This window comes from Haemaphysalis longicornis, unplaced genomic scaffold (assembly GCF_048455015.1).
Source record: "Haemaphysalis longicornis isolate Haplotype H1 unplaced genomic scaffold, Haemaphysalis longicornis Haplotype H1 scaffold_2, whole genome shotgun sequence".
NCBI classification, from domain to species: domain Eukaryota; kingdom Metazoa; phylum Arthropoda; class Arachnida; order Ixodida; family Ixodidae; genus Haemaphysalis; species Haemaphysalis longicornis.
This window is the reverse complement of record NW_027526295.1, coordinates 238,673,388-238,699,123: the sequence shown is the minus strand read 5'-3', so window position 1 is coordinate 238,699,123 and position 25,736 is coordinate 238,673,388. Positions and strand designations below refer to the sequence as shown.

The following is a 25,736-nucleotide window of genomic DNA, read 5'->3' as shown; positions in this document are numbered from 1 at the left end:
TCTGCAGGTGTTACATTGTTCGCGGGCACATGTGCAGGCCTTGCACCGAGTTTTTGCTGTGTTGATTTGGGAGTCGTCATGGGAGAGAACCAGCCGTACGAACCTGTTTCGGCGCGTGCGTCTTGGTGGCCTGTCATTATCGCATCTGTTTTTGCGTCAAGTGGTAAATCGTTTTTTGTTTCTTCGGGATGTGAAGGACCCCTTTTTGCGCACTGTGTGTCAGGTGAAGTTGGCCAGAGCACTTCCTGGTTTTGTTGGTGAAGTTGGCCAGAGCACTTCCATGCAATTTGGAAATCTCGCATGGCCATACGCCATAGGGACGTTGACGCTAAATGGTCAAGAGAATATTTCGGTGATTCAATGCGAATGATTATTGAAGTGTGGAGGGCTCAGCCTGAGCCTCCACAGTGGTTGCCTGTGATGGAAACACTGACCAACCTCAAACAATTCTAATCGTTTTTCTGCTGGCAAGGTGATGACTAGCAGTTTTATCGTTGTAGTTTTTTCTTTGATGGTGCTTGTTTTGTACTGAAATATTGCAATAAAAAAAAGTCGTTGTAGTGTAGAGGATCCGTCTTAGCTTATTGATCCCAGTGTCAGTGGTTCGAGACCAGCTCTCACCTCGGTTATTTTTTTTTTTCATCATTTAATTTAGGTGTAATTTTTGTGCATTAGGTTAGTTTTGGTGTTTTAAATGCTTTGTTTGTGTGCATTACGTTAGCTTATGTTATGTTTAGGTTAGGTTGCCTAGCTTTACGTTATCTAGAGCGATGTACTGCCAGACGCGGCAATTTTGTCATAAAACGCCCGTGGACGTCGATATAGTGGATGGCTTATAAAACCGTCGGACGGGACTCTAGACACGGCCTTCATTTATTCCCCTGACTGAAACATGCCAGACCTTCCCTAAAAGCAGGATTCTGTGCGGCTGTAGCACACCTGTTCTACTCACGTGCCGTCACGTTCAGATGTCATGCGGCATGCACTAATGTGAAGGTTTTACGTTTCCAAATTATAGTTTCGCGCATTTTGTGAAGCGCGCAGATAGCGTCTCAAAGCTTCCGATCCCTGGTCAATCCGCCAAGTGCGGAAGGAACAACCCGGCAACTTCTCTTCTACTCTGTAAACGTGCGAAGGTAGCAGAGTCTGTAAAGCGCTAAGCTACTCTGGTGGAATCCCGGGTTCAAATTCCAACGGCAACAACGGCCACGACACCCTTTCATAAACCGCATTGCAACATCCCCGGACGACAGACACAGAAGGAGAAAAGCGGGAGGGGTAAAATGGATTTAGTTACGTCGTAATTAAGGGCGGCAGAAGATAATTCTCTTTGGGCCAACGTTTGAACAGCATTTACAGCAAATGCAGCATTTACAGCAAATGCAGCATTTACAGCAAATGCAGCATTTACAGCAAATGCAGCAGATACGGGGCCATTTTTTCTCTGCGTTTTGTTTGTGTTTCGTTTGGCTCTGCTTGCGTCAGCTCGGGGCAAGAATTTTTCTATGTTTTGGGTTTTTTTCTGTTTTTATCTTGCATTTCTTCAACCCCGTTTTGTAGTCCCAGTTCTTTATTTCCTGTAAACCAATGCGACATGGTTTTTAATGAAAAGAACGGTGTAATTTCCGTTCATGGGTTTGTATTTTGCAGCCAAACCACCCCGGGCTACCTCTGCATTAAGCTATGTTGACATGTATATGAACCGTATCACCAGTGGTAATAATTCGAACAGGCTTTGCCTTCTATATATCTTCTCAGGATCGCTCTTGGTAGGGAGACAGATGGCGCTGGTATGTTCTTGCAGTAGGAAGAACCACGGCAGTACGAAACGCTTTGACCTACCAAAAACCCCATGTTACTTACCAAATAATGGTGTGCTATAAAATTTGTTCCGGTAGCTTCACATTTCACGCGACCACTTAAACCTATGTATCGCATGGTCCCCCTGAGGCCAAAGAAGGGTTGGGTTTTCGGTATCAGAAACGTGCAAACGAGGCATTTCCGCAGTAATACCACATTTAGCGGCGTGTAATAACCGTGTTCCAGAAGGGAATTGTGACACCACATACGGACGCGTTACGGTGATTTCTGTTTTTTTTTTTTTTCCAGTGTCGCCAGTTCCCATTCCTCTTGCGGTGTCTCGAAAATCTACTAATTACAAGTACAATGTATACTTAGCCTGGCGTCTAAGCAGCGAAGCTGTTTAGCATATCGTAATTTTTCGTGTCCGCACTAAAAAATACCAAGAAATCGTCGAGAGCGTGCACGTGAGCGCGAGCCTCGCGGCGGCCTCCCGGCAGTTAACACAACCAAGAAAATGCCTAGCGCTCGTCTCTGCGTGCCTCGCGGTGACCGCCCAGCGGCCCCGGAGCACGTTTGTCAAGCCAAGCATACCCACTTAGGGAGATTGGCCGAGAGTGGCAACAAAAAACTCCAGCGTTCGCCGTAATCGTGGCAACACTTGCTCGGAACGAGAAAGACACGTCATAGCGTACGCCCCTCCAAGGTGATGTCCAATGATTAACACCTCCAAAAAAAATAAAAGAAGTTCACCCTTACAGCAACAATTATGGAGTAAAGGTCGTTGCGGCAGCGAAGAAGAAGTAAATCGGCGGCAATCGTGTACTTAAACCTTCGTGGTGGTCGCGAAGGTTGCGTACAGTTTCGCTACCTTCAAGTCTTTCGCGTTAGTGTGAGCTTCCTTTATTTTCTTGCCTGGAAAGAAGAATGAGTAAACGTATATCGTGACATAGAAAAAGTATGTGCTTTTACGCCATACTGGGAGTGCTGCGTGCAGCTGGGATAGCATGCGGCGGACAGGCCCGTGGGAAGGAACACATGTAGACTCAGAACAACACGATGTAAAATCCCACAATGGCAAACAACAGACTTAGTGACGAAAACCACCACGTGTGGACTCTAGTTCAGTTGATTTACTTTCTGGTCCACGTGACATAGCTGCAGTACAACCAGCTGCTATTTGGGATGAAACAGCAGCAGCTGGTTCACTTTATTGTCGACGTGTCATAACTGCAGAAAACACCAGCGGGTATCTGGGCTGAAACAGCAGCAGTGAGAGCAAGGCTAGCGCGGAGCGTGGGAGAGTGAGTACATACGGCGCATCTGCAGTATGTATAGTGAGGCACCATAGCTCGGCCTCCCAAACAGCGACGTCACGGCCTCAATCCATCGCTTTCTCATTTAGAATAATCAATTTCTGGTTGAGTCTGAAGAATGTTGGTGTGGCAAACCTGCCGACACTGCCGACGGTAAAAATCCACTTAAAAACTACGAAACGCTTTAAAACCGGGAAAAACAAGTAGACGACGCATACAATCGGGTTCTACCGGTTGGACATCAGATTACCAATAACACGTGCAAAAAACACGAGTAAGCGTCTAATGCCTCTGTTACACGGCAACGTTCAAATGACAATTGAATGGTCGCTTGCAAGTGTGCTTTATGTATTTACAATAGGGCACTCGATAGACAATTGGTTCAACGGACTTCGCAAGGCCTTTGAAACGGGCGGGTAGCACAGGTATAAGTCAAACGGCTATAACGTCGTTAACTGCGGTTATGTACCGCCTGTAGTATAATAGGCGTGGCGTACATGTACTGTTGTAATTCACCGGCACATCTCTAACTGCGCAACCGTCGACCTCACTGCATTAAGGACGAGTTTTTTTTTTTTCTCTTGTGATCTCTTCCACCTCTTCCCTCAACCTGGTCATGCCTTTCTTCCCCTGTATTTTTTTTTCGTTCCTTCCGTCCTTCCCGTTTCTGTCTTGAGTATTTTCTCTTCCTTCACTCATTACTAGCGCCGATCATTTCCGTCTTATTTACAAACGTATTTTTATTCCTACCACAACTGTGGCTAGCTCACACTGTACAGGCTTCTTGCATCTCGGCGTAATCCGGTTATTCTACCACCTGTTTCCCCCAACAAGTGTTTCCTTCGTTTCCTCGGCTGGCCCGGAAGCACGCAATGGTTACACGCCAGGGCGTCTGCAGCAAAGAATAGATCAGTTATTGCAGTAAAGGGGAGATGAAGGACCTGTGTGCCGGCTCTGGATGCATCCACCGCACCGACCGCCAGCTACGCCTTTCCTCGAGACGACCTAATCCCCCTGCGCGCAAGTGAAAATGCCGGTAGACGGCGGGCACGCAATCCGCGCTCTGAGTGTTATCGGGCGCAAAGCATAATGGCGGCGTAGGTTGCACTAACCGTATAATAAAACAGGGATATTACACACGACCTTGCTGTGTTGTCCACTAATCTGTTAGGCGTCTAATCTTCTGCCTCTACGGGCTAGCACGACGGACTGCAGCGGGGCCGATGAAACGAAGGCCTTCGCGGGGCCCTTTTGTCTCAACATCCATCTGATTCTTTAAAGGGAACGACTGCATGAGCGAGGTGGAAAATCTCCGGGCCATAAATCCAGAGCCGACTGTTACCCCAGGAACTTTTGGGGCCGCACGTGCCATTCAAAAGAAAAGCACGTCCACTCAAATTCGAAGTCGTGATTCCAGTGGTGTTCTCTGCCGCAAGGGAGCCGACACAGTGACACCCGCTTCGCCTTGGAGGCCGAAGCTCCGTTAGCCGAGAAACAGCAGTGCCTAACCACCTCTTTTCCATTCCAAAAGATCCGGCAGGAAGTGAGGGCTCTAATGACACCAGTTTCGTCGAGAACGAGTTAACAGGCAAATCATGCACCTTGTCCACTCGTAAAGCTAACTTAGCTAACCCTAACGCCACCGTAAGAAACGACCCCGCCTCTCGCCGCTGCTGTGCGCAGCCACAAAAGTGGTAAGCGGGCGCAGATTTTTGTTATCTGTGCCCGTTTATCGCCAACCATACCTGAGGTTGTTAAATAGTACTCTGCTGTAGCCAAAAAACTGCATCTTCAATCAGGGTACAGCAAAAACTTTGTCCTTGAATTGCATACATCTACGTTGCCTCTAAAACGCGGTCTTATCGTAAAACCTGATCTCGCGAAAAGTATACTGTTGTGTTATTCTACAGTTATTATGGCGTCTACGAAAAGCTGATATAGGTCTATTATTATAAAACGAAAGTTTCCACTGATCTCCCTGCGTATTCATACACAGGTAACTTCACCCGTTTTATAGAATTTTGTTAGGAGGGAATGGGGGTCGGGTTGAAGAAGGAAAGGAATAGGGGGGTTCCAGCTGATTGCTAAATTTGTTACGCGGATAATTGTGACTTTACTTAATGCATAAGCTGTAAAATTATCGCATTGTCATACGGAACACAGCCATGAAATTTCGGCAATAAAAAGAGATGACAACACAGGATCAAGTTTTGCCTTCTCATCGCGTGTGTTGGTGATCATCGGTTGGTTGCGAGTACTTTCTTTTATGTTACTAGCCCGAGCAGGCTGTCACAGCCACGGTGCCCAGATTCCATTGTTGTTGTCGGGATATCCTCTAGGATCGATCGGCTGGTTCCCCGGTGGCACTGATGAAGCGGCGTAGCGCTCCAGCCTTTTTTGCAGGAAAGCCACCACCTGGATATTGACATGAAGAGAATAATAAAATCAGTATGAAACGACTCCTATCAAACCTGTTTTCAATTCGTTGGATAGGTGACTGCACACTACTACAGTGTGTTAAATAGTTTGCAGAGGATTCGTAGGCATAATCTTATGAGACGATAACAATGTTTCATTAGGCTAGGTCTGCTGTCTAGTCTATGGCGTATGTAGCTTACAGGCTCGATAGCGGACTCACTGCAGGTACTTATTGTGCAATCAGTCTTCGTGCTACTGGGACACTGCCTCCACAGTTGTTGAAGACCCAGTCAGAGCGAAAGAGAGCGAGATACACACACACACACACACACACACACACACACACAGAGAGAGAGAGAGAGAGAGAGAGAGCATTTTAATGAGGGCGATAGTGGAAGTTTAACCCTAGTCAGGGAATCCATATGTTGTCCTAGACGTCTTCGCTCGGCTCACCAAAAGGGTGTGTTCCTCTATCCGACAGCTGCTCAACAGCGTCTCCATGGCTCAGGAAAAGTACTGGTGAATAGGGTGGTAGGGCTGGGTTGCGTGCGAATTCTAGAATTATATGCTGGAGGGTACCTAGCAGTGGAGAAAATTTGCTTATCGTACTGAATTCTAGGGTTTAACGCGCCGACGCAACGCAGGCGATGAGGGAGGAGGGATCCTGATTAATTTTACCCACCTGGGAATCTTTAACGTGCGCCGAAATCTCGAACACACGGACGTTTAGGGTAGCGTACAGTGTAAGAAAAAAATTGGGTCCAATCTATACTGTGAAGGTAGTTCGAAAGAAAAGCTTTAACTGACACTCACAACAATTGCCCATGCGATGTCACTTAAATTCACACACATGGCTCTAGAAAGAGTGAAACCAGGGATTGGGCCAGCCGTTACCTGGAATTCGGGGGGTGGATACCGAACGCAGCAGCGTCGGCCACGGCAGGGCTAGAGCGGCGGACGCCGTCGCTGTAGCCCAGCCGTCGGTCGGCAGAAAGAAAACGGAGAGGAGCGTCTTTCGAAGGGTGAGACAGCGGAACGTAGCCATCCTGATGTGCTTGCTCGGGGCTACACCACCGCGCGACACATGCGCACATACTGAAGCAATTCGGCATGTAGCTTAGTGATCCCCATTTATACCGAATGAAACTAGTTAGTTTAGCAAGTTTGAGAATTACGAGTAAGCAGAGGGGACTCTTATAATTGCTATTTATCAGAACCAGTTGCTCCTTTCACTTTTTGTAATACTTTTAAAGCACAACCGAATTGCTATTCGCCCATTCAGAAAACGGGGTCCCGTTCTTGGCAGGCAGTGCACAACAGGTAGCGTTTCTCTAGCGGTCAGGTCTCTAACGTGGTCTCTACATTTTGTTTTCCCGCCCTGCAAACCAACCCTTAGCGTATCTTTGCCGTACGACCACTTAATTCCGTCGGCTCCGGGTTACCCAGGAGCTGCTCCCTCAAATCAAGCCTTGCGAAGGAAGCGCGCAATGGATGTGAAGCTGCGCCAAAACAGGCCCAACACAACCGTCGCTAAAGCAGACGACAAAGCCGACGGAATGGTTCCCGCCATCGCACCCGCCGGCACGCAGGGAACGCTGGGTACTAGCTCCCTTTCGCCGCGCCATCTACACGGTGTTCCGTGAGTGAATACCACCCACCCTTCTTCAGCCGCATCAGGAGCTTCTTGTCCCGCATGGCGCTAAGGAACCGTTGGCCGGTAGAGGTAGAAAGCTATGCATTCAAAAATCCCCGGCCATCTCCACTAACGTGAAACCTAGAGAGGGGCGAAACATGCAGTGCATAAGTGTATGCTTGGCGCCTTGGCATTTTTGGCAACGGATATGAAAACTTTGGGGGGGGGGGGGTAGAGCTATGCAGCTTTACTGTAAACGTATCGTGTCTTTGAAGTACGGAACAGTCTAGCGCGAGGTGTAAACGACTGTCCCGATGTTTTTTCAGTGCGCGTTTCGAAGCGTTCCAGCGCGAGCAGTAAACGAGTGCTCCGGTGTATTATCTCAGTACGGGTTACGTTCTAGCACGAGGCGTGAACTAGTGCCCCAGTGTTTTAGTACCCTGACTACACGAGACGACGTTTACGATGACGACATGAGACGCCAAGAGCCCGAGCCCCTAAGAGGCCTCGCCCCTAAAAAATATTGCAGGGGGGGAAATTTACGACTGAAGTAAATGAAACGTCGAAGGAGTTCCATTCAACGTGAAAGTGTCAAGTGTGGAGCAGTGATCCGCAAAAGGGACTGTAAGCCCCCTCTTGACTAGTTTCAGTATCATCCCGGCGTTGATACCGAAAATAGTCAATAGAGGGCGCTGCAGTTCCGGAAAAGGACTTTAATAAAGAGACACTGAATTGAATGTATTAGTAATTTGGGGCAATCAATGCGTTACTCATAATATTTCCTTATTGTATTTGCTGTGTACATATTTGCGGCTTAACAACGGCAGCGTCCGTAAAAACGGCGCAGCGCATATATCACCCCAAAACTTTGCATATAAGTAACGTGTGTGCCTGTGTTGTGCAATGGGAATGACATCGGCTTCGTAACGCGAGGGATCCAGGTTCAGTCCCGTCGAGCGGAAGCGGTGATAGCTTCGAAGCCTCGGTTTTTGTGTACGTGATGCCGCGTGACTACGGTGGCTGACTGTTGTGCCCGGACTGACAGCTCTCTTTATACCTTTCCCTCTCTGTGTGTCTCTCTCCACTTTATCCTGTCACTCCCCCTCTACGTCCCTTCCCCCTGCACTGGGTTCTGTGCAGGTGAGTTCCCTGCCGAGCTCAAAATATCCCCAGTGCATTTCCCTTCCTTTTCCTCTCCCTCAAACCACAACCACTCCGGTGGCCAGATACTGTGACCCCAGACGAGCTACAACGACAAGCCCGGCCCCTCAAGTTCTCCGCACTTCATGCCTGTGGGCGAGAGCGCGCTTTTTTCGTTGAAGCCACGGGTTGAATGCTGAGGACACGTCTTGTCGTTTGTTTATGATGCACGTGCAGTGGAACGCGTCCCGGCCGATGCGCACGCTCATTTTCTCGGTGTTTTATTTCTAACTAGCGGTAGTACCCGGCGGTGCCCGGGTGGGCACCGCTAAACCACTCTCGCTAAACAAATTGCACCAAGATGGTGCGCTCGAGCGAGTGATTCAGTGAGTAAAAAACGTTTTATTGAGCCGGTGAAGTGGGGGTGGTTCCCAAAGTGCGTGCCTCGCGGCGACCGCCGAGCGTCCCCGGTTCTGCGCAGGGGCTTAGCAAAAAAATATCCAGCGCCGTCGTCAAGTGCTACCGCGCACGTTAAAAGAATCTCCAGCGCTAATGTTAAAGACAAAATACACTCTCCTTGGAAGAAGTCACCGCGCCCGCCGCATTCTCTACAAGCCATTATGGATATTTGCAGACATGGCTACGAGGGTGCCCATCCTTCCCGAGACGACTTGCAGATCCCGCCACCGCTGCCTCAAGTCGATGACGAAGAGCTGGGGGAAGTCTACAATGCCGAGGATGACTTTGCATCCAATACTCGCCGCGAAGAAGACGACGACCTCTTCGATGCATATGACGACGATTACTAGCACCGCGACTATGCAAATAAACAATGACACGGAAACTTAAAGGGGCCCTGAAAGGCATTTTGAGCACACTAAATGAGCTAGCGCAACCGTTAGATTGGGTCGTCAACGTCCTCTGTGCCAAGTATTACTCTTTTACGCGCAGCGGAAAGCTCACACTTTTGTTGCAAAGTTTGTCGTTTTTTTCTCACCCTTTCCTTCGTGTTTTTGGACGCCGCCATCTTCGCATGTCTACATCATCGATTCCCAGATGTTCGTCATGAGCTAGACACCCTGCTATTGGGCGGCTTTTTCACGCACTTCCGGCAAAGAGATGAGTCGTCTGCTCAGCGTCGGCTCACCGGCTTATCTGCCAGCGGAGTGCCGGAGTGCTTGGGCATTTTACGACAAACGAAACAAGTGTAAAACAAACGCTTAACCGTTTGTATTGAATGCAACACGGCCATAACACGACATTGATAATCTGTTACCTGAGTACGTTTCATAAAGAAAGCGTTGAAGCCCCGTGGCACTTCTTTCGTGCAATCGCAGAGAACGCCCTGAGCCGAATGCCCGGGTTTGACGCATACATTTTATTCAACTTCAAAACAATCCAGAGATGCGTTTCTAACGAACACAACGTCACAACATGCGTTGAAAGTCTGAACCACGATTGACAGAGGATGGGTTCCCTCCTGCCCGTCGTAAATTCGGTACTCACCTCGCGCGCGCTTTGCGGGGACGAACAGCAAGTCACTTAACTCTGGCGCACAAGCCGATGGCTTTTAGCCACGCACACTGCACATACCCCATGCGAGGTTGAGTCGTACGTCGCTCGAGAAAGATAATCCAGACCATGGGAAGCACTATCCACCCGCAGAAGCACAGCGGCGCATTTCATCGCGAAACAAAGGCGTCCACAACACACACACCATCGCCTCCTGTAATGCCAAACGCATCTCGCACTTCCCAATAGGAATGAATGATACGCCTGCAGTGCCCACATGTCGCGAGGTGGGGCCCCGAGCTGAACCGGGATCACGGAACCGTAACTGACTTCTAAGCGGTTTGTGCCTTGTTGCCAAGGCAACCGATGTTTGAGATAGTCAAAGAAATGGCGCTCGCTCCAACGCTAGAAAGCTCAGAGCCGCGGCGTAGAATGTGTTGCCAACGTTGCCGCTCTCCACCACGCGTCGCCCCAAGCTGAACTGGTCACATGATTGAAGCGTTTTGTGCACGGGTTCTGTATCGGTTTAATACGACTTTTTCACATGCCGCCGGCAGGAATTACCACCGCCGCAAAATAAGACCCGGCACCAGCGGGGCCACATCTGATACGGTGCTTTTTGGATAAACAGTGCGCGGTACATCAAGGGAACGAGCGCACTAAAGTCCCTCGATAAACGCCGATCGAGGGACTTTAGAGCGCACGACCCACCCCGTGCGGCTGCGAGTTCGCCGCCGATAAAAAGTCATGTGCCGCCAGCAACGTACACCGCGAAAGGGCAAGGCGAGGCCGCCGCATAGATGCGGCCAGATTTTTTGTTCGCTTTTCCAGCCTTGAGCGGCGGAGTGCGGGATTCATGGTGTCACCAAAGCTTGCCCGTAGCAGACGACCGTCTGATCAGCGCAATAGCGGAAGTACGTCACCGCTGCGGAGCGCAGCATCATGGGAGGCAAGGCTCGCGCGCCGTCAACAGCGGAGAGTAAGTCGAAAGGAGGGAAACGCGAAGCGACGATAATGCGCGGTTTTTGATTTACGCTTTCTCAGCTAATACTCATCGCTTTAACAAAATTCTTGTGGGAGGAGATTGAAAATACATTGCTTTATTTGGGTAGATGTACATCCATGCATCGGCGGAAGGTATTTCAGGACCCCTTTAACTATGTATCCGGCAATACTCCCCTACAAAATCTTCGCTATTCAAGTCTTGCGCGTGCGTGCACGTTTCCCAGAATTCTTTTGCGGTTGCTATTTGCGATCGCCAGCTGGGTGAACGCTATCTCGAACCTCGCCAAGAAACGCTTCCGCCTTAATAACTTCTCGATGTCTAGCCTATACTTTCCTCCACCTAATTCGGCAAACCGCATGCACAGCATGGGTGAGCTAAGCAGCTGTCTTCAACCGCTACCGAATGAATTCGTTCCGTGTTGCAATCTTAAATGTAGTCGCACATATAAATCTGATAATTTCCCCTGGTTCAGTTTGAGTATAAAGCCCTTTAACCGCAGCTTTTCATGCTATTACTTAGAAGAACAAACTTTGGGAAATTCATCAAACTCTGTGTTCTTGCTTCCGACTTTAGTTCAGTTCCCCTAACCGTTCATTGTCCCTATTTAGCGGAACTCTAGAGCAATACTTAATTTCCGAAGCCTCCTCCTAAAAGTATACACAACACCGGCCGCCCAAAAACAGCCCCAGTGGGGCTGGAACTTACATTCGGGAGGGTAGAAGCCAGGTTCCTCAGCTCGCAAGGATCTTTCTCCAGATCAAACAAGTACGGCGGCTTTCCGCTCGCGAAGTTCGAGGGACGACCACGGCCGGCGTCATCGCACCGGAGCGTAGCCCGCTGACGCCAGTTCTTGGGAAACCGGAGAGCATTACGGCGGTAGAGGCCCCTGTGATATAAAAAGGCTGCATTATCCTGGTAAGCCACATCCCTCCCGTGGTGTTAGAAACGTCCTTTTCGGCAGTTAATCAAATACGCCTATGGTTGAACTTCATAACACGTTGAAAATATTTAGATAAAAAGTAGAGCATCGCATCTGAAAGTTTTAGTACGAGCAATGGCGCACGAATTACAAAAAAATACGGCAATTGATCTATTCAATTTTTTCTCAACGCCTGATTAGTTCTTGCGGAAGATACAAATCAAACCGGCCTTGATACAATCATGTAGCAAGAACAACACGCTCTGAACTAAACTGCTTAGCACAACAGAATTCACAAAATTCCGGCCAGTTATTCATTAGGGCTGCGACAGAACTCAAGGCGTTTTCCAATTACAGCCCCGTAGAAAGCGAAAAAAATCGTATACACGATCACACCACCTGCTCCCACTAACCGTTACCAATACGCTTAATTTAATGTGCTCCTTGGCTAATTGAGATAAACCATGAAGCAACGATGTGCTACGTTGTGGGAGCACAGCAAATGCTATATATGAAAATTTCTATCGCTCTTAACTGGAGCTTCTACGAAATAAAAGATGGATGCGGCTTCACTCAGCTGACCCTCGATATGCAAAGGGAAAGCTTAGTTTAGCCTGGTCCGCTTCCGGCGTTTTGTGAGCCGAACGGCGCGATCGTCCTGTCTCCGACGCCAGCGTCGCCCGCTTGGCATTCTGTTCCCTCTGCCGTGAAGCCGCTCGCCGGTCGATATACCCGGGGTGGTCAGACAACTCTTGCCGGGGGTGGAGGGAGAAAGCATGCAGGCACGGCTGGGCTGAATGCCGCTCGCGATAACATACCCGTTGTGGTGGGGGGAGATTTAAACGCGGGTGTCCCGTGGCACAATGCGCCCTACTAGCTGTCTTCGCAATCCAGCGGTTTGGGTCTGGGTTGGTGTGTTGCGCAGACAATAAGGTGCCTACGACTGGGCAGCGAAGGGGACACCCACGTGTGTGTCCGCTAGAATAAAGGTCGAGGCCTTCGATGTGTTAACTCGCTATGGGACGGAAGCACGTGGTTCGCTTGGAGGAAGATGGGAGGAAACTGAAGAAACGTCAGCCAGGACAGACGCGTGAATGGTCGCCAAAAAACAACGCAAGCCACTGCCGCTGCCGTTGCCACCTCAATTTCTAGCTGGTCGAGTAGCTGCGAATCCGTCCCGGATGAACTCCCGCTTCGGTCAACTGGCCCGCTTGAAACACCGACGTGCACCAATATCACTTGGTCAGCTTAAAGAGCTTTCAGAGCGACAGGTTAAACAGTGTCTTTCACTTCTAAGCACCCTCTCAAGACTGGTTACCGGTGCATGTGTGCACGGGTTGGGAGTGGAGGGAGGGGGGACACGCGCAGCTAAAGGTTTCATGCCCTTACAAATGACATGTCCATTGTGTCGGCGTGAGGTTTAAACGTGGCCGTGAAGCAGCCCAATGCGACCGGCCCGTAGTACACAAAGAGTAAGAGATGCCTACGACACAGGGGGGAGAGACAGCTGGACGTTTGTACGCTAGGATAAAGCTCAGGTCTTTCCGAATTTCATTCAGGTAATTGGCTTGGAGGTACGCTCAGTCGTAAATTACCTACAAGCATGTTTGGTTTCCTGCACTCCGCGGAGGGCGTGCAGCTTCGCAGGTCATCCGTTCTCACCGAGTGGAAGGGAACTAATTTTTTCTTTCGTTTCCTCTCTTTTGTTTAATAGCGTAAGGTTGCTGAATTAGGTAGACTTTCGTGATTTCCCGAGGTCACATTAGCAGATTATTTTCATTTTCTTATATTTTCGCGCTCCAGCTTGCTTTTCGGGACGGATGGAAAGACGAGTGAAGGGATCCACAAAGCGTAATAAATAAGCTCGCGCTTTCCTTACTTTAATGCCCGTGCCACTCTAGAAGTCACCATGAGGTCGTCCAGGTCCGGCTGAGGTCGTGGGTTCCCAGTGGTGCGAAACCGATCATCAAACGTCCCATTTAGGAGCACGCCCTGCACCAGCTTGTAGTTTCGGTAGCGCAGGGCGGCTGTACCTTGGATTGGGTCCACATTGTACAAGATCTCGGTCCGAGGCGATGACTTGCCCAGCGAAAGGTGGCGCCACATGTCTCGGCCGTCCAGCTGGTCACTAAGGTGGCCCGGTTTCCCCCCTGGGGATCGGACGTGCTAAGATCAACGAAATGCAACATGAGCATGCAACTAAATCATACACAGGCATTTACCCGTGTCGTGAACTTTTACAACGAAGCTGTTAGCCTATCGTTGGTCGGAAGATTTCGTGTCCTGAACAAAAAAACCCAGGCAGGACCCAGCAGTTCTCGCCCAAGACGCCGAGCTCATGCGCCATCAGGAGTGCAGCATAAACATCAGTGTTCGTGTAAAGAAAAAAAAACAAAAACCAGCCATCGAAACCTCATGATGGATGATAAGGAGCTGGTGAAATATGGGACACTTCTGGTAAAGATTAAGTTTAGAGCTTCTTCCGAAGGGGGTAGGCGTTGACGTGATTGGAGGGCTAGCGCATGTGTCAGGCTAGCAGGACCCAGCAGTTCTCGCCGAAGACGACGAGCACGTGCGTCAGGACCCAGCATTAGCCGCCAGAGATGCCGAGTGCGAGCGATAAGCCCACCGGGACAACGAGGGACATTTCATGCCCTCCCCAATCAGCATAGTGGTTTACAACAGCTTCGCTGGACATCCACTTTCGCGGGGCGGGATGGCGTCCATATTTTTTGCAAGAGTCGATGCATCCCGTGTTGCGATGAAGCGCGCCGCGACTATCTGCGCGCGTGCTGCAAGTTTTCTGTAGAGCTCCGGTGCAGTGTAAGAAAGTGCCTTCCTTCCCCGGACACTTAGAGTTTCATACTAATATACACTAGAGGGAAATCTGGCGCGACTGTCTAGGGGAGCCGCGCGGCCGCGCTTCAGCGAGCGGGCCGTCATGTACCGGGCAGGCACGTTCCACTTGTCCTTGGCATGGCTCCTGAACAGGCTGAAAAGTTGCCTCTGGCTGCCAAAAAGCGACAATATTACTCTAAAAGATTATTGAAATTTGTTTTGTTATTACAAAATTGAACTTCCAGAAAGATGTACCTGTCAATAATTATTTAAAAGCCTTATGCACGATGTAGAAGAAAAAAAAAGTTACCTTTCTGGCTTCGAGACAAAAAAGAAGCCGTACGGTTAGCTAAGCCAAGTAGGCGAGGAACGTCGCTAGCTGCAATGGCGCCACCCACGGCGGCTTGCGATCGCAGCGCCAGATTTCCCTCTAGTATATATTAGTATGAAACTCTATGCCCGGACAGGCTTACAGCATATCGGATAACGGCCGCCGCGTGGACGCCTCGCTGTCGGTGACTCAACCTCGGCGGCGGCAAAATACAAAAACTCTTCTTCGTGTTGAGACTTCCACTTGCGAAGCGGGCGCCGCAGCCGATATCTCCTCTCCGCCTCTATCACGCTCAACGAGCGCAGCTACCGACCGCTTTCGCAAACCCGGGAAAGAGTGTTTGTGTGTGTCTGTACTATTTTCGTGCCGCGTGCTAAGCACTAAGAAAGTTGTTTGACCGTTAGCGCTTCGGGGGCAAATATGCGGTTCCTCCAAGTGCAGAAGGCATTCGATTGACAGCATCCAATCCCGCTGTCGCTCTGTTGGAGAAATGCTGTAGGCTAGCCCGGAAGGGTGATGTTGCCGTGTCGTCGCGGGTAATCTATCGCTACGCAGTAAACGAGTTAAGTTTTGCCTTCAGCTTTTTGTCGTCCTCACAAAGGCAGCTGCTTTTGTTTGCCGCTCGCCACCACGCTACTACATTGACGGAGGCGACAGAGTCCGGTTCCCAAATGCCTTCACCGAATGTAACACCTGCTTCCGGGAGGGATGAAGGAAGCGAGCATAATAACCTGAAGACCGATTGCGCAAAGACCAAGATGATAAATATGCCAAGAGTCTGCAACCGTTCTCATATCTCGCAACACGAAAACAGGAAATAAAATGGAAGAAGGCATAGCAATAGTTTGTATATAAATGAGTACTTCGTCTTTGGCTTGGTGAGCCGGCTATCATCTAGCTATTGGGGCTCACTAAACGAACACAGCTGCCCATGAAACACGTGCGCTGTAGCAGCGTAGGAAGAATCGTTTTAGAATGTTCTGTTGGGCAATAAATTTAATCTGAAACAAAGCTTTGAGGCACACTGCTCCCTAGTGGAGGTACAAAAATGTATTGTAAGGGGCCGCTTATCTCTACTGGTCATCTCGCACAAAGAAACGAAGAACCGCTCTTTACTGTGGAATCAGGCACCTTAAGCCCTTCAGTACATATATTTAAGCCTGGTGGCCGTCTCGTGGTACGAGCCTCAATGAGTTGAATGTCAAAACAAAAAATGCATACCGACATGCTAGTATGACAGCCATTAGTCCAGAAATGTCGTGAGGATGGGCGTTTCTACGGTGGGACTTAGTAGTTGATGTGCGTGACCCGCTAGACGTCCGCCGCTAGTTGTTTCTGGTCTTGCAATGATTGATTGATTGTGGGGTTTAACGCGCCGACGCAACGCAGGCGATGAGGCGCGCCGTAGTGGAGGGCTCCGGATTAATTTTGACCACCTGGGAATCTTTATCGTGCGCCGAAATCTCGTACACACGGGCGTTTTTGCTTTTCGCCTCCATCAGAAAAGCGGCCGCCGCGGCCGGGAATCGAACCCGCGACCTCGTGCTCAGCAGCGCAACGCCTTAGCCACTGAGCCACCGCGGCGGGTTGGTCTTGCAATGGCGGAGCGAACCACATGCATAGTATTTTACCCCAAATAATGAGGCATCTCTTATATGGGTTGAAAGTGGCGTATGAAGCGACAATCTAATTTACAGACGAGCATTACGTGGCAAGAGGAAAAAAATTCAGCTAATGCTTAACTCTCACCGGCGGCACTGAAGAGCGTGGGCAGCCAGTCAGTGACGTGCATCATCTGTTGAGACACCCTGCCTCTTCTGGCGACCAGCGGGGACCACAGAAAGGCGGAAACCCGGCAGCCTCCTTCCCATAGTGTCTGCTTAGTGCCACGCAGAGGCCAGTTGAAGCTGCGACTCGCGTGGGCGCCCCACGGCTGGCCTCCGTTGTCGGAGAGGAACACCACGATTGTGTTGTCCAGCATCCGGGCCTCGTACAGCTCCTCCACCACGGCGCCCACAGACTCGTCCATAGCATCTACCATGCCTCCATTGGCGAAAAAGAAAGGGCGACGATTTCACGATCATAATGCCATCACTCACTGTTGGCTTGCCTGCCAGCTTCGGCCTGCTTGGGCATAAATTATCATAGGTTGTCGTTTTAATTATCAGACAAGCTGTACTTTTCCGGTACTCGCATGCTACCGTGTTTCTATCTTCACGTCAAGTTAAGTGTGCTTGCCGCTTAGCCTCCGTGAAAAGCAAGCCTAGATAGTATTGATGACTTTGGCACAGACATGATGAACTGCCGACATCTTCCTAATAAGAACCAATGTCAGTGAAAATACAGAAAACTGCTCGAGGGTCACTGCACCCTTACACCGGATGAAAGTGAAGTGTGAGACGTTGTGTCGTTTAGCCCCTGGAATTAACACCAGGCTTGTTGATATCCTATAGACTTGCGTGAAAGTCTTGCAGTGCGTCTCTTACGTATGTATTTTAAGCGTAAACGAAGCTGGATACCCTTGACGTATGTGATTTTACAAAAGCACGACAAGGCGGCAACTGCCGAAGTGTCAGCTTCAATCATCTTACGCGAAATCAGCGTGCGGTGTTTCTCCACTTCACTTATTCGTGCATGAACATTCAAACAAATGTTCTACACTCCACTCCACCCCCCTCCCTTTCTTTTTGTCTCTCCCTGACAAAACAACGTATGATATATACTAGGATCCGCTAACAAAATAAAGAGGGGGTATTCCTTATTTTTTCTGTGCTATTCTTATAGTCACATAACGTCAAAAAGCGGTGGTGCCAGTGGCGTGACCAAAAGAATGTTGTAAAAATAGGTCATCAAGCGTCAGGCAGGAGCGCCGAATGGTGACAAATGGTGGTACAGGGAAAAAGGAGCAGCCCCACCCGCGGAAGCGGAATCTTGAGCCGGGCTTCCCACCGAGCGGATCCGGGCGCTTTGCAAATTGCATCACCGCTCTTTCTTCCGGAGCTGCAGCCCCTCTTGCTCCTCCAAACCCCTAGGAATATGACGGCAGCTGCCGTACCGGTAGAAGCAACTCTAAAACATTTCACCAGTTGGGCTACAATGCTGTCGTAATCGTATACACGCAAGCGGTCTTAAGGGGCCGTGAAGTACAATATAGGTTTGGGCCCGTTTTACCCCCTGATTACCTCGCTCTTCTACACATATCCTGCCTCTGTCGTCGCCTGTCCGGGCTATTTGGATTATGAAGTGCATTAATTGCAGAACCGCGAAGTAATGGCCAAATCGGCTTAGGGCGTACACCTCATCAACGCATTGTCACAAAAGGCAGCAGAAGAAATCGCAACCTACTTTAAATCTGCTCTGATAGGCGCGGTAGTGTATACAGCAAATACAACCCAGTGTCTAGTCCTTCGTATTCACGTTATATTCACGTTTGCTTGGTGCGCCCTCGTTGTCACATTTCACCTCTTCCAACCCAATGTAAATGATAGCCGGCTTGGCAGTGGATGCCCTCAAAAGCACTCAGCGGTTACCGTACGAGCAGTTACGCGCTCCCCGCCCGCCTGCCCGGTCACCGTCCGTCCGTCCGTCTGTCCGTCCGTCCGTCCGTCCGTCCGTCCGTCCGCCCGTCCGTCCGTCCATCCGCCCGTCTGTCTGTCTGTCTGTCTGTCTGTCTGTCTGTCTGTCTGTCTGTCTGTCTGTCTCTCTGTCTGTCTGTCTGTCTGTCTGTAACAGCAAGCTGCTTCGCTTCAATGGAACATGTGCATTCTTCTTACCTGCATATATCGTGCGGTTCTTCTCTCCGATATAAGGAAACTTTTCTATAAACTTCAGAGGAGCATCCAGTTGACCTTCGGATCCGCAGTGAGGCGCTTGGTGACTCAGGTAGAGGAAGAAGGGCTGCAAAGCACGAAGGTGAACAACAGCAACATACACCAAACTTTTTTAACGAATCTGCTTGTATGTAGGTGATGCAGAGGGGAGAAAAGTTCGTACGTTAAGGCCTAAAGGCACCCGTTCTATTAAATTGTCAACCACTTGCTCGCAGGCCGTTGTTGTCAGAAACGTTCACTGAATGGCATGCGGTGGACGAGAAAAAAATAGCGTTATGGGGTCCCAAATGGGAGGCCTATTCAGTCCTGTCGAACCCTAGACGACGGCCAAGATGCCTTGACTCCTGGCGATATCTTCGTCCCTTTGGACGGCCCAGTGTTGGATGTCAGTGTTCTCTCTCTGTAGCGCGTATTGGGTTATTTTTAAGTCGTGAGTGTGTATCACTCATGAAAAATCCCGGGCCATCTCCAGTAACGTGAAACATGGGGAGGGGCGAAACATGCAGTGTGTAAGTGTATTGGCGCCTTGGCATTTTTTCCGACGGAGATGAAACCTTTGGGGGGGTGGGCGTATACAGCTAGGCTGTAAAAGTCTCGTGTCTTTGAAGCACGAAGCGTTCTATTGCGAGAAGTTGGAAAAGGAGTGTCCCGATATGTTCTTTCAGTACGAGTTTTTTTCCGGCGGAGATGACAGATTCCAGCGCGAAGCGTAGGAAAACTAGTGTCCTCGTGTGTTCTTTTAGTACGCGTTACGTTCTAGCGCGAGGCGGTAAAAAATGACTGCCCCGTGTTTAAGCACGGTGACTACATGACAGCCCCTAAAATAATTAACCGTTTCACTTCCTTGAAGGGAAGTAGCCGTTTGACAAGTAGGCAACTGGATATACTCATTATTAGGAGCGTTATTAACCCGAATTTCATGCATCAGCCCAGCTGGGTGTTGTGTTTATTTACCTTGTTCTTGTTCCTAGTTCGGATCAGGTGGACCGCTCGCTGGGTGAACAAGGTCGTCGCGTAGTTTCCGGTCTCGTTCCAAAGAGGCTCTGAACCGGTCCAGAAATCCAGCCCAGTTTGGTTATCCTGCAAAACCGAACAGCCAAGTAGCCTGATGGAGATGAGTGTAATCAAGGTCAAGGCCGGTTCTCGGGGGCTCATATGACCATAGTGGGCCGCTATATGTTATCGAGAATAGGGTGCGCGTGAATGGGAAGTGGAATTCGTTGTCTGGATTTGTGTGAAACAAAACCCGGCCTGGGGCTGTTGGGTACGTCAGGATTATCTATAAGTTTTCTTAAGCGCGAATTGGTTTGTCCGCACGGTTCTGATAACACGTAGCAGCAAATGGTTTAATAGCATTGGTTGGCATGTAGCTCAAGTTTCTCATATTTTTCGCTGATGCAGCCGGTACATTTGTTGTGGTGGGGAGAATTTTTTTATGTTGCATGCCAAACAAAATTCTCCGCGTATACTTAGGCGACGGTGAACTATCTGGCTGCCATCGTAGTTGTTTCCTCGCTAACCGTTAGATTATCTACTCCTCGCTGATGTGGGGAATGATCGAGACGGGAAAACACAATCCCGAGGCTCATGCGACACAGTGGGCGTCCTCGATTTACCAGTCCTGGACAGACCGCGGGCATTTCGAGGAGATCCTTCGGACCGAAATTTTCAGAAGAGTACATAGAAAAATCTAGTGGCGGATTTCGAATAACATATGAGGGGCAACACTCCCATGCTACACCTGGAATACAAGGCGCGGCGTAGTGGAGGGCTCGGGGGTAATTTCTGTCACCTGGAATCTTTAACGAACGCCGAAAGATCGACACACGGGTGTTTCCTCTTTTCGTCTCCATTTGGAAAACAACCACCGCAACCTGGCTCGAACCGGCGACCTTGGGCTGAGCAGCACAACGCCTTAGCCACTAAGACAATGCGGCGGGTTGAGCGCCAGCGTGCCTTCCTGGCAGCCCGGAGACGGTCTAGTGCTGATAATTCAGCAGGCCACACTCTGCAGGCCACAAGTTCTCAGCAGGCCACAAGTTCTCAAGGAGATCTGAACCGAATATTGCGGTTAAAGCGAAGCTTCTTTTGCCTCTCCTCCCGGCTTTTCGGGCACTGCTGCTGCTGATGTGGTCAATGCGGCCGCTGGGTTTCTTGCACCCAGATGCGCACTGGGTTTCTTACATCATACGATGGCTCTGGCCTCAACGTAACGGGGCTCCTCGCATTTCCGGCAGTGGATGGCGCCGTTCTTTCGGTGTCACGCATGAGGCGATGAGCATGCCACGCCAGCGCATTCCCGCCATGGCGGCCAAAGAGGCGTTTCTTTTTTTTTGCCAGCGGCGCCGGTTTTTTACTCCGTGAGTCACCAATGCTTTAGCTAAAAAATGGAAGCCAACATGGCCGTCCATATGCGAAAGCAGGAAATGTTGAATTCCCCAAAGAAAAACACCAGCGCCTAATATTTTGGAGTTTTTTTGCACAAACTGCTTTCCTTGTGATAAATAACTTGGAAAGATTGCGCCATCCATTGACGTACCTGTGTGTAGGTGTGATTGAGGTAGTCTCCTTCGCCGTTGAATAGTCCATAGAAGGAGTCGAATCCACGATACGTGGGCGTGTACTTCTTTTTGAAGTAGCCAAGGTGCCACTGAAAGATGTGTAACATGAACCATGGGACGATGCCGACCACAGGGCTGCACAACCAGGTCACGGACGTGCCCAAATGCGCAAACCAGTAAGTTGCACATTTATTCCGTATTTCTAATCGATGTTTTTCTCCTTACTGTTCGTATTCAGTAGAAAAAATAGCTTCTGCTTTCCTCAATACATCCGCAACACTTAGCTATCGCCTTCGCGATTTTCCCCAATTCTGTATTTTGGGCACAATGTTCTGAAAATCCGAAAGCAGCCACACAGAGTCAGGATTAATGGATGTAATCATTCGCTACTATTCCTTGCCGTGGTTTCTAACTTAACGAAATACGACGTGACTAGTAAGTTGGTGCGCTTTTATTTTCTACTACAAATTTAACAGCCAGAAACGCCGGTGGAGAATTGAAAACGCCAGGTGGAATTTGTGTAATTTGGTAACACCTACATACAAAGAGTAACATTATAGAAGTACGAGCGACAAGTTCGTGTCAACGTCACTAGCAGCGCACAATAGAGGCCATGTATGAAAATATGAAAACGTGCTTTGGCGTGGTTCTTCAGGTAAATTCCCTGCTGCATAAGTAACCGCAACTTTGTAACGTGTTGCGCAAGCTGTGAAAGTAAGGCTGGGTTCAGACGTGTCGCAACTGTTGTAACATCTTTAAATAATGACGTCACTTGATGTCCCACCCGTCCTAACTGCGTGAAACGCCGTTTTTTTTTACGTCCGTAGCGCACGATAAGGTTTTTACGTCACTATTTTGAAGATAGCCTAATACGAAAAACCAGTGCAGGCTGTAGCCGGAGCATATGCGCAATGCGTGCGCATCCTGACTGCGTGGATTTTTTGTAACTGGACAAACTAGCGCTTTGAGAGTGCGCGGAGAAGGATGTGCGGTTGGCCGTATAACACGCGAAACCTGCATGTGAAGTTGGCGCTGGCTCTGAATGAGACGTAATTAACGTGCAGCGGTAATTGCCGATGTTGAAGAAAGGAAACGAAATGAATTTTGACGGAAAGAGCCGGGCAGTTACACCCCTCAATTACTGGGCCAAACCAATGGTTGGGCCTCCCCCGAACTTATGCTGCAAATTTCCCATAAAGCTCAGGCTGGTATCAGAACTTGCTTTCGCAATGTGAAACTTGGCCCAAAGTATGAATTGTAAATAAAGTCCGAAATTCAAGAACGTCTGAAGTCAAGGATCAATTGTCCCTCACCTTCCCTACCAGGTGCGACTCATAGCCGAGCTCCTTGAGGTACTGCGGCATGAGTTTTACGTTTAGTGGGAGACCTGAAGGTTCTGCTCCTTGATTCACAAAGTGCTGCATGCCTGTGCGGTACGCAAAGTGCAAGGTAATCAGGAAACAACGAAAAGAAATTGCACGTGTTTACAAGCATCAATACTGCTGCTCGGTTCTGCGTGTATTTTCCCGACTCAAGACCAACTTCTATCCCCCTCTCCCTCTCTATACTTCTCCAGTATATCCAGCCCGCACAATTGTGTCGGCTTATGAGGGCGGACCGTTCGACCCAGTGTCTGCTGATAGAGAGGGGACAAGCGGCCATCAAGTACAAGGGCAATCCGGTAGAGAGGACGTACCTCATACCGCCTGTGGCCTCTCCATCGTGCACATATGAGCTCGTGAATAAATGCTTATTCTCTCTCTGTCTCTCTGTCTCTCTGCATGCATTTTTGTGAATTTCAGCAAGATAGAAATGATGTCTTCCAGCCCCTTTTCACCCATTTTTCACCAATTCTTTCACCCATTTGTTTATACAACGCATGAAGCTGTTTTACATTGTAGTTTTGCCGTTATTTGCTGACGCGTCACTGACGGCATCGCTGTTCACTGCTGCTGCTGCTGCTGCTGCTGCTGCTGCTGCTGCTGCTGCTGCTGCTGCTGCTCGGCTTAAGAGGGGTTTCGGCTTGTCAAGCTGTTCACGGCAGCTGTTTCTGCAGCTCCTCTGTGAGTGTATCATTTGGGGCTGAAATAATGTTAGTATTGGTATCAACCCTTCCTAGTACCCATTACCGAGGCTACAGCGGGTGCTTCCAGCATGGTATAATTTTGACTTACTCATTTAAACGTACGACAAGGCTTAGTTCAGTTCAAGAAAAACGTTTTAAAGTATTTTCCCTATTCACAGAACAAGACAGTGCCATCCGCAAACGTCAAATGAATAAAATATTGCCCCGTTATACGTATTCCTAGCTTCTACCCATTTCAAAGGCACTTTCGCTGACTTGCCAAGGGCGCTTTGTCTCGCACAAGCGGGACAAAGCGGGGTCGACTTTCGAAGTGAGCGACATTTCGTATAACTATCCATGGAATATTCATTCATTGATTTAAAGGAGTACTGACAAAAAAGTACAAAGCTTAGATACCTGTGTAAATTCCTTTGCAAATGGAGATAAATCCCACAATATTTCAGCCGTTACCATTGAGTAGAACATATTCTAAATTTTGAACTTTGCACGCCTCAGAAAGCTCAGAACGCATACCCTTTCGTCATCGACATCAGCATGACACCATCCTTGACGCCATTTGCTCCTCGCCCCAAACTGCCGACGTCAGGGCTCCTGTGACGCAGCCAACGCGCTCGCTGCTGTTGGCGCGCGCTGCTTTGCCTTGTGCACATGTCACAGCTTTAGGAGTGACGTCAAGCTTCCCGGGCGCGGGCGACCACGGCCGCCTGGAAGCACACGCGCGCGCGTCCAGTCCAGCCGTGGTGCGGCCGGAACGAGTGGAGTCATGTGCGCACTCCTATAATGCCGCCCGCCTCGATGTTTGTTTAATTAAAACCGACAGACACGAATAAACGAGGCTGTAAATAATTACTTACGCTGTTATCGACCATCTAACCTGCCATTTTATGATTAGTGGGCTGGCAGGCACCCATAGCAGCGAAAAAAACATCACAAAAATTTCTTGTCAGTGCTTCTTTAAAGAAACTATTGTATTTGATTGATTGATTGATTGATTGATTGATTGATTGATTGATTGATTGATTGATTGATTGATTGATTGATTGATTGATTGATTGATTGAAATGCTAAGTCAAAGTTTGGTGAGATATTTTACCAAGTCTTTACCGATCGACCCTGTGGGTGTGCGCGGCTATGTGTAAAATATTTGTACTCTGGGGCACACCGAAATTCTTCAACCCTAGGTATACGGATACCATACATCCCGAACGTAGCCAACCCCACAAATGAAAGCTTCCGCTGCTAAACAAAAGTTGTTTCAGGCCGTAGGGTGGACCTACCTGTGCGGATGGGGTACATGCCCGAGAGCAGCGCTGCACGCGACGGCGTACAGATCGGCTGCGTGTAGTAGTTGTTCAGAATGATCCCATCCGCGGCCAAGGTGTCCAGGTTGGGCGTAGGGATTTGCGCCGAGCCGTGGAAGCTCACGTCGTCCCAACCCTGAGAAGCCGTTCACGAGGTATTGGGTGCTGCTAGCGCAACAATTAAATAACGCATCTAAACGACCTCCACGTCAATATTTCCCGTCTAATCAACTTATCCTCCTGTTCTACACGCAAGCACGCAAGCCTCGTACTCCGACGTTGTTCTTGCCATTCATTCATATCGTTCACGGGTCTCAGCCGACCGCTCTCCTTACGAATCACCTTTGAGTATTTTAGCTCGGAGAATCTTAGTTGTATCACATCCATGAAGTCTGTTTGAACCTCACGTGAAACAGATTGGACTGGAAGCCTGGAAAACCACAGGGGGGAGGCTTAGGCTTCGACATGACCGCGAGCTTGTCCCCGTATCGTCGGAACCACAAAATCATGTTTTCAGACCACAACTTCATTTAGACCGAATGAATTGCCGTTATTTTTAGCGATTTATTCTCGAATTGTGCCGCTCAGGAAGCTTGATTAATAAACTTCGGAAAGCTTTTGACGTCGCAATGTTCACATTTTTTTTGTGACGGATGAAAAACAAAACAAGCAACAATGGCGTACAAGTCAGCCACAAAAATGGCAAATACATGAGCAGCTGCTGCTGCTGGTGTTGTTACTGCGGTAAAAAACTTCATTTCGTACAGCTCTGGGCAAGACCTAACCTCAATACACTTCAATCTTGCTACAAAGTGAACAAAATTTCCATTTTTGTGGATCCTTATGAGCTCTGTAAAGGGCATTCGTCCAAAACAAAAATCAGGGTACCCACCAGATCGTCAGCTAGAATGATAACTATGTTCGGTGGCTTCTTGTAAGCGAAAGATGCAATCGGGCACAATGCCAGGAGCAGAAACAGCAAAGGCACCGCCATCCCCTGTTTGAAGAGACGAGGGCATGGTCATGGTGGACTCTGATAATTAGA

At 49.2% G+C, this 25,736-nt stretch overlaps 1 protein-coding gene across 1 annotated transcript; it reads right to left on the bottom strand.

Annotated features, from left to right (window-relative positions):
• Positions 1–3,011: 3,011 nt before the first annotated feature.
• LOC144168570 (arylsulfatase B-like) lies at positions 3,012–25,685 on the bottom strand. Its single transcript, XM_077697525.1, has 10 exons — positions 25,584–25,685; positions 24,668–24,827; positions 22,618–22,730; positions 21,283–21,393; positions 19,698–19,823; positions 18,687–18,810; positions 16,663–16,956; positions 13,624–13,894; positions 11,531–11,711; positions 3,012–5,531 (listed from the first exon to the last, which is right to left on the bottom strand). The coding sequence occupies exons 1-10, from the start codon at positions 25,683–25,685 to the stop codon at positions 5,406–5,408; spliced, it is 1,608 nt and encodes a 535-aa protein (XP_077553651.1). The 3' UTR covers positions 3,012–5,405.
• Between the last annotated feature and the right edge of the window lie 51 nt (positions 25,686–25,736).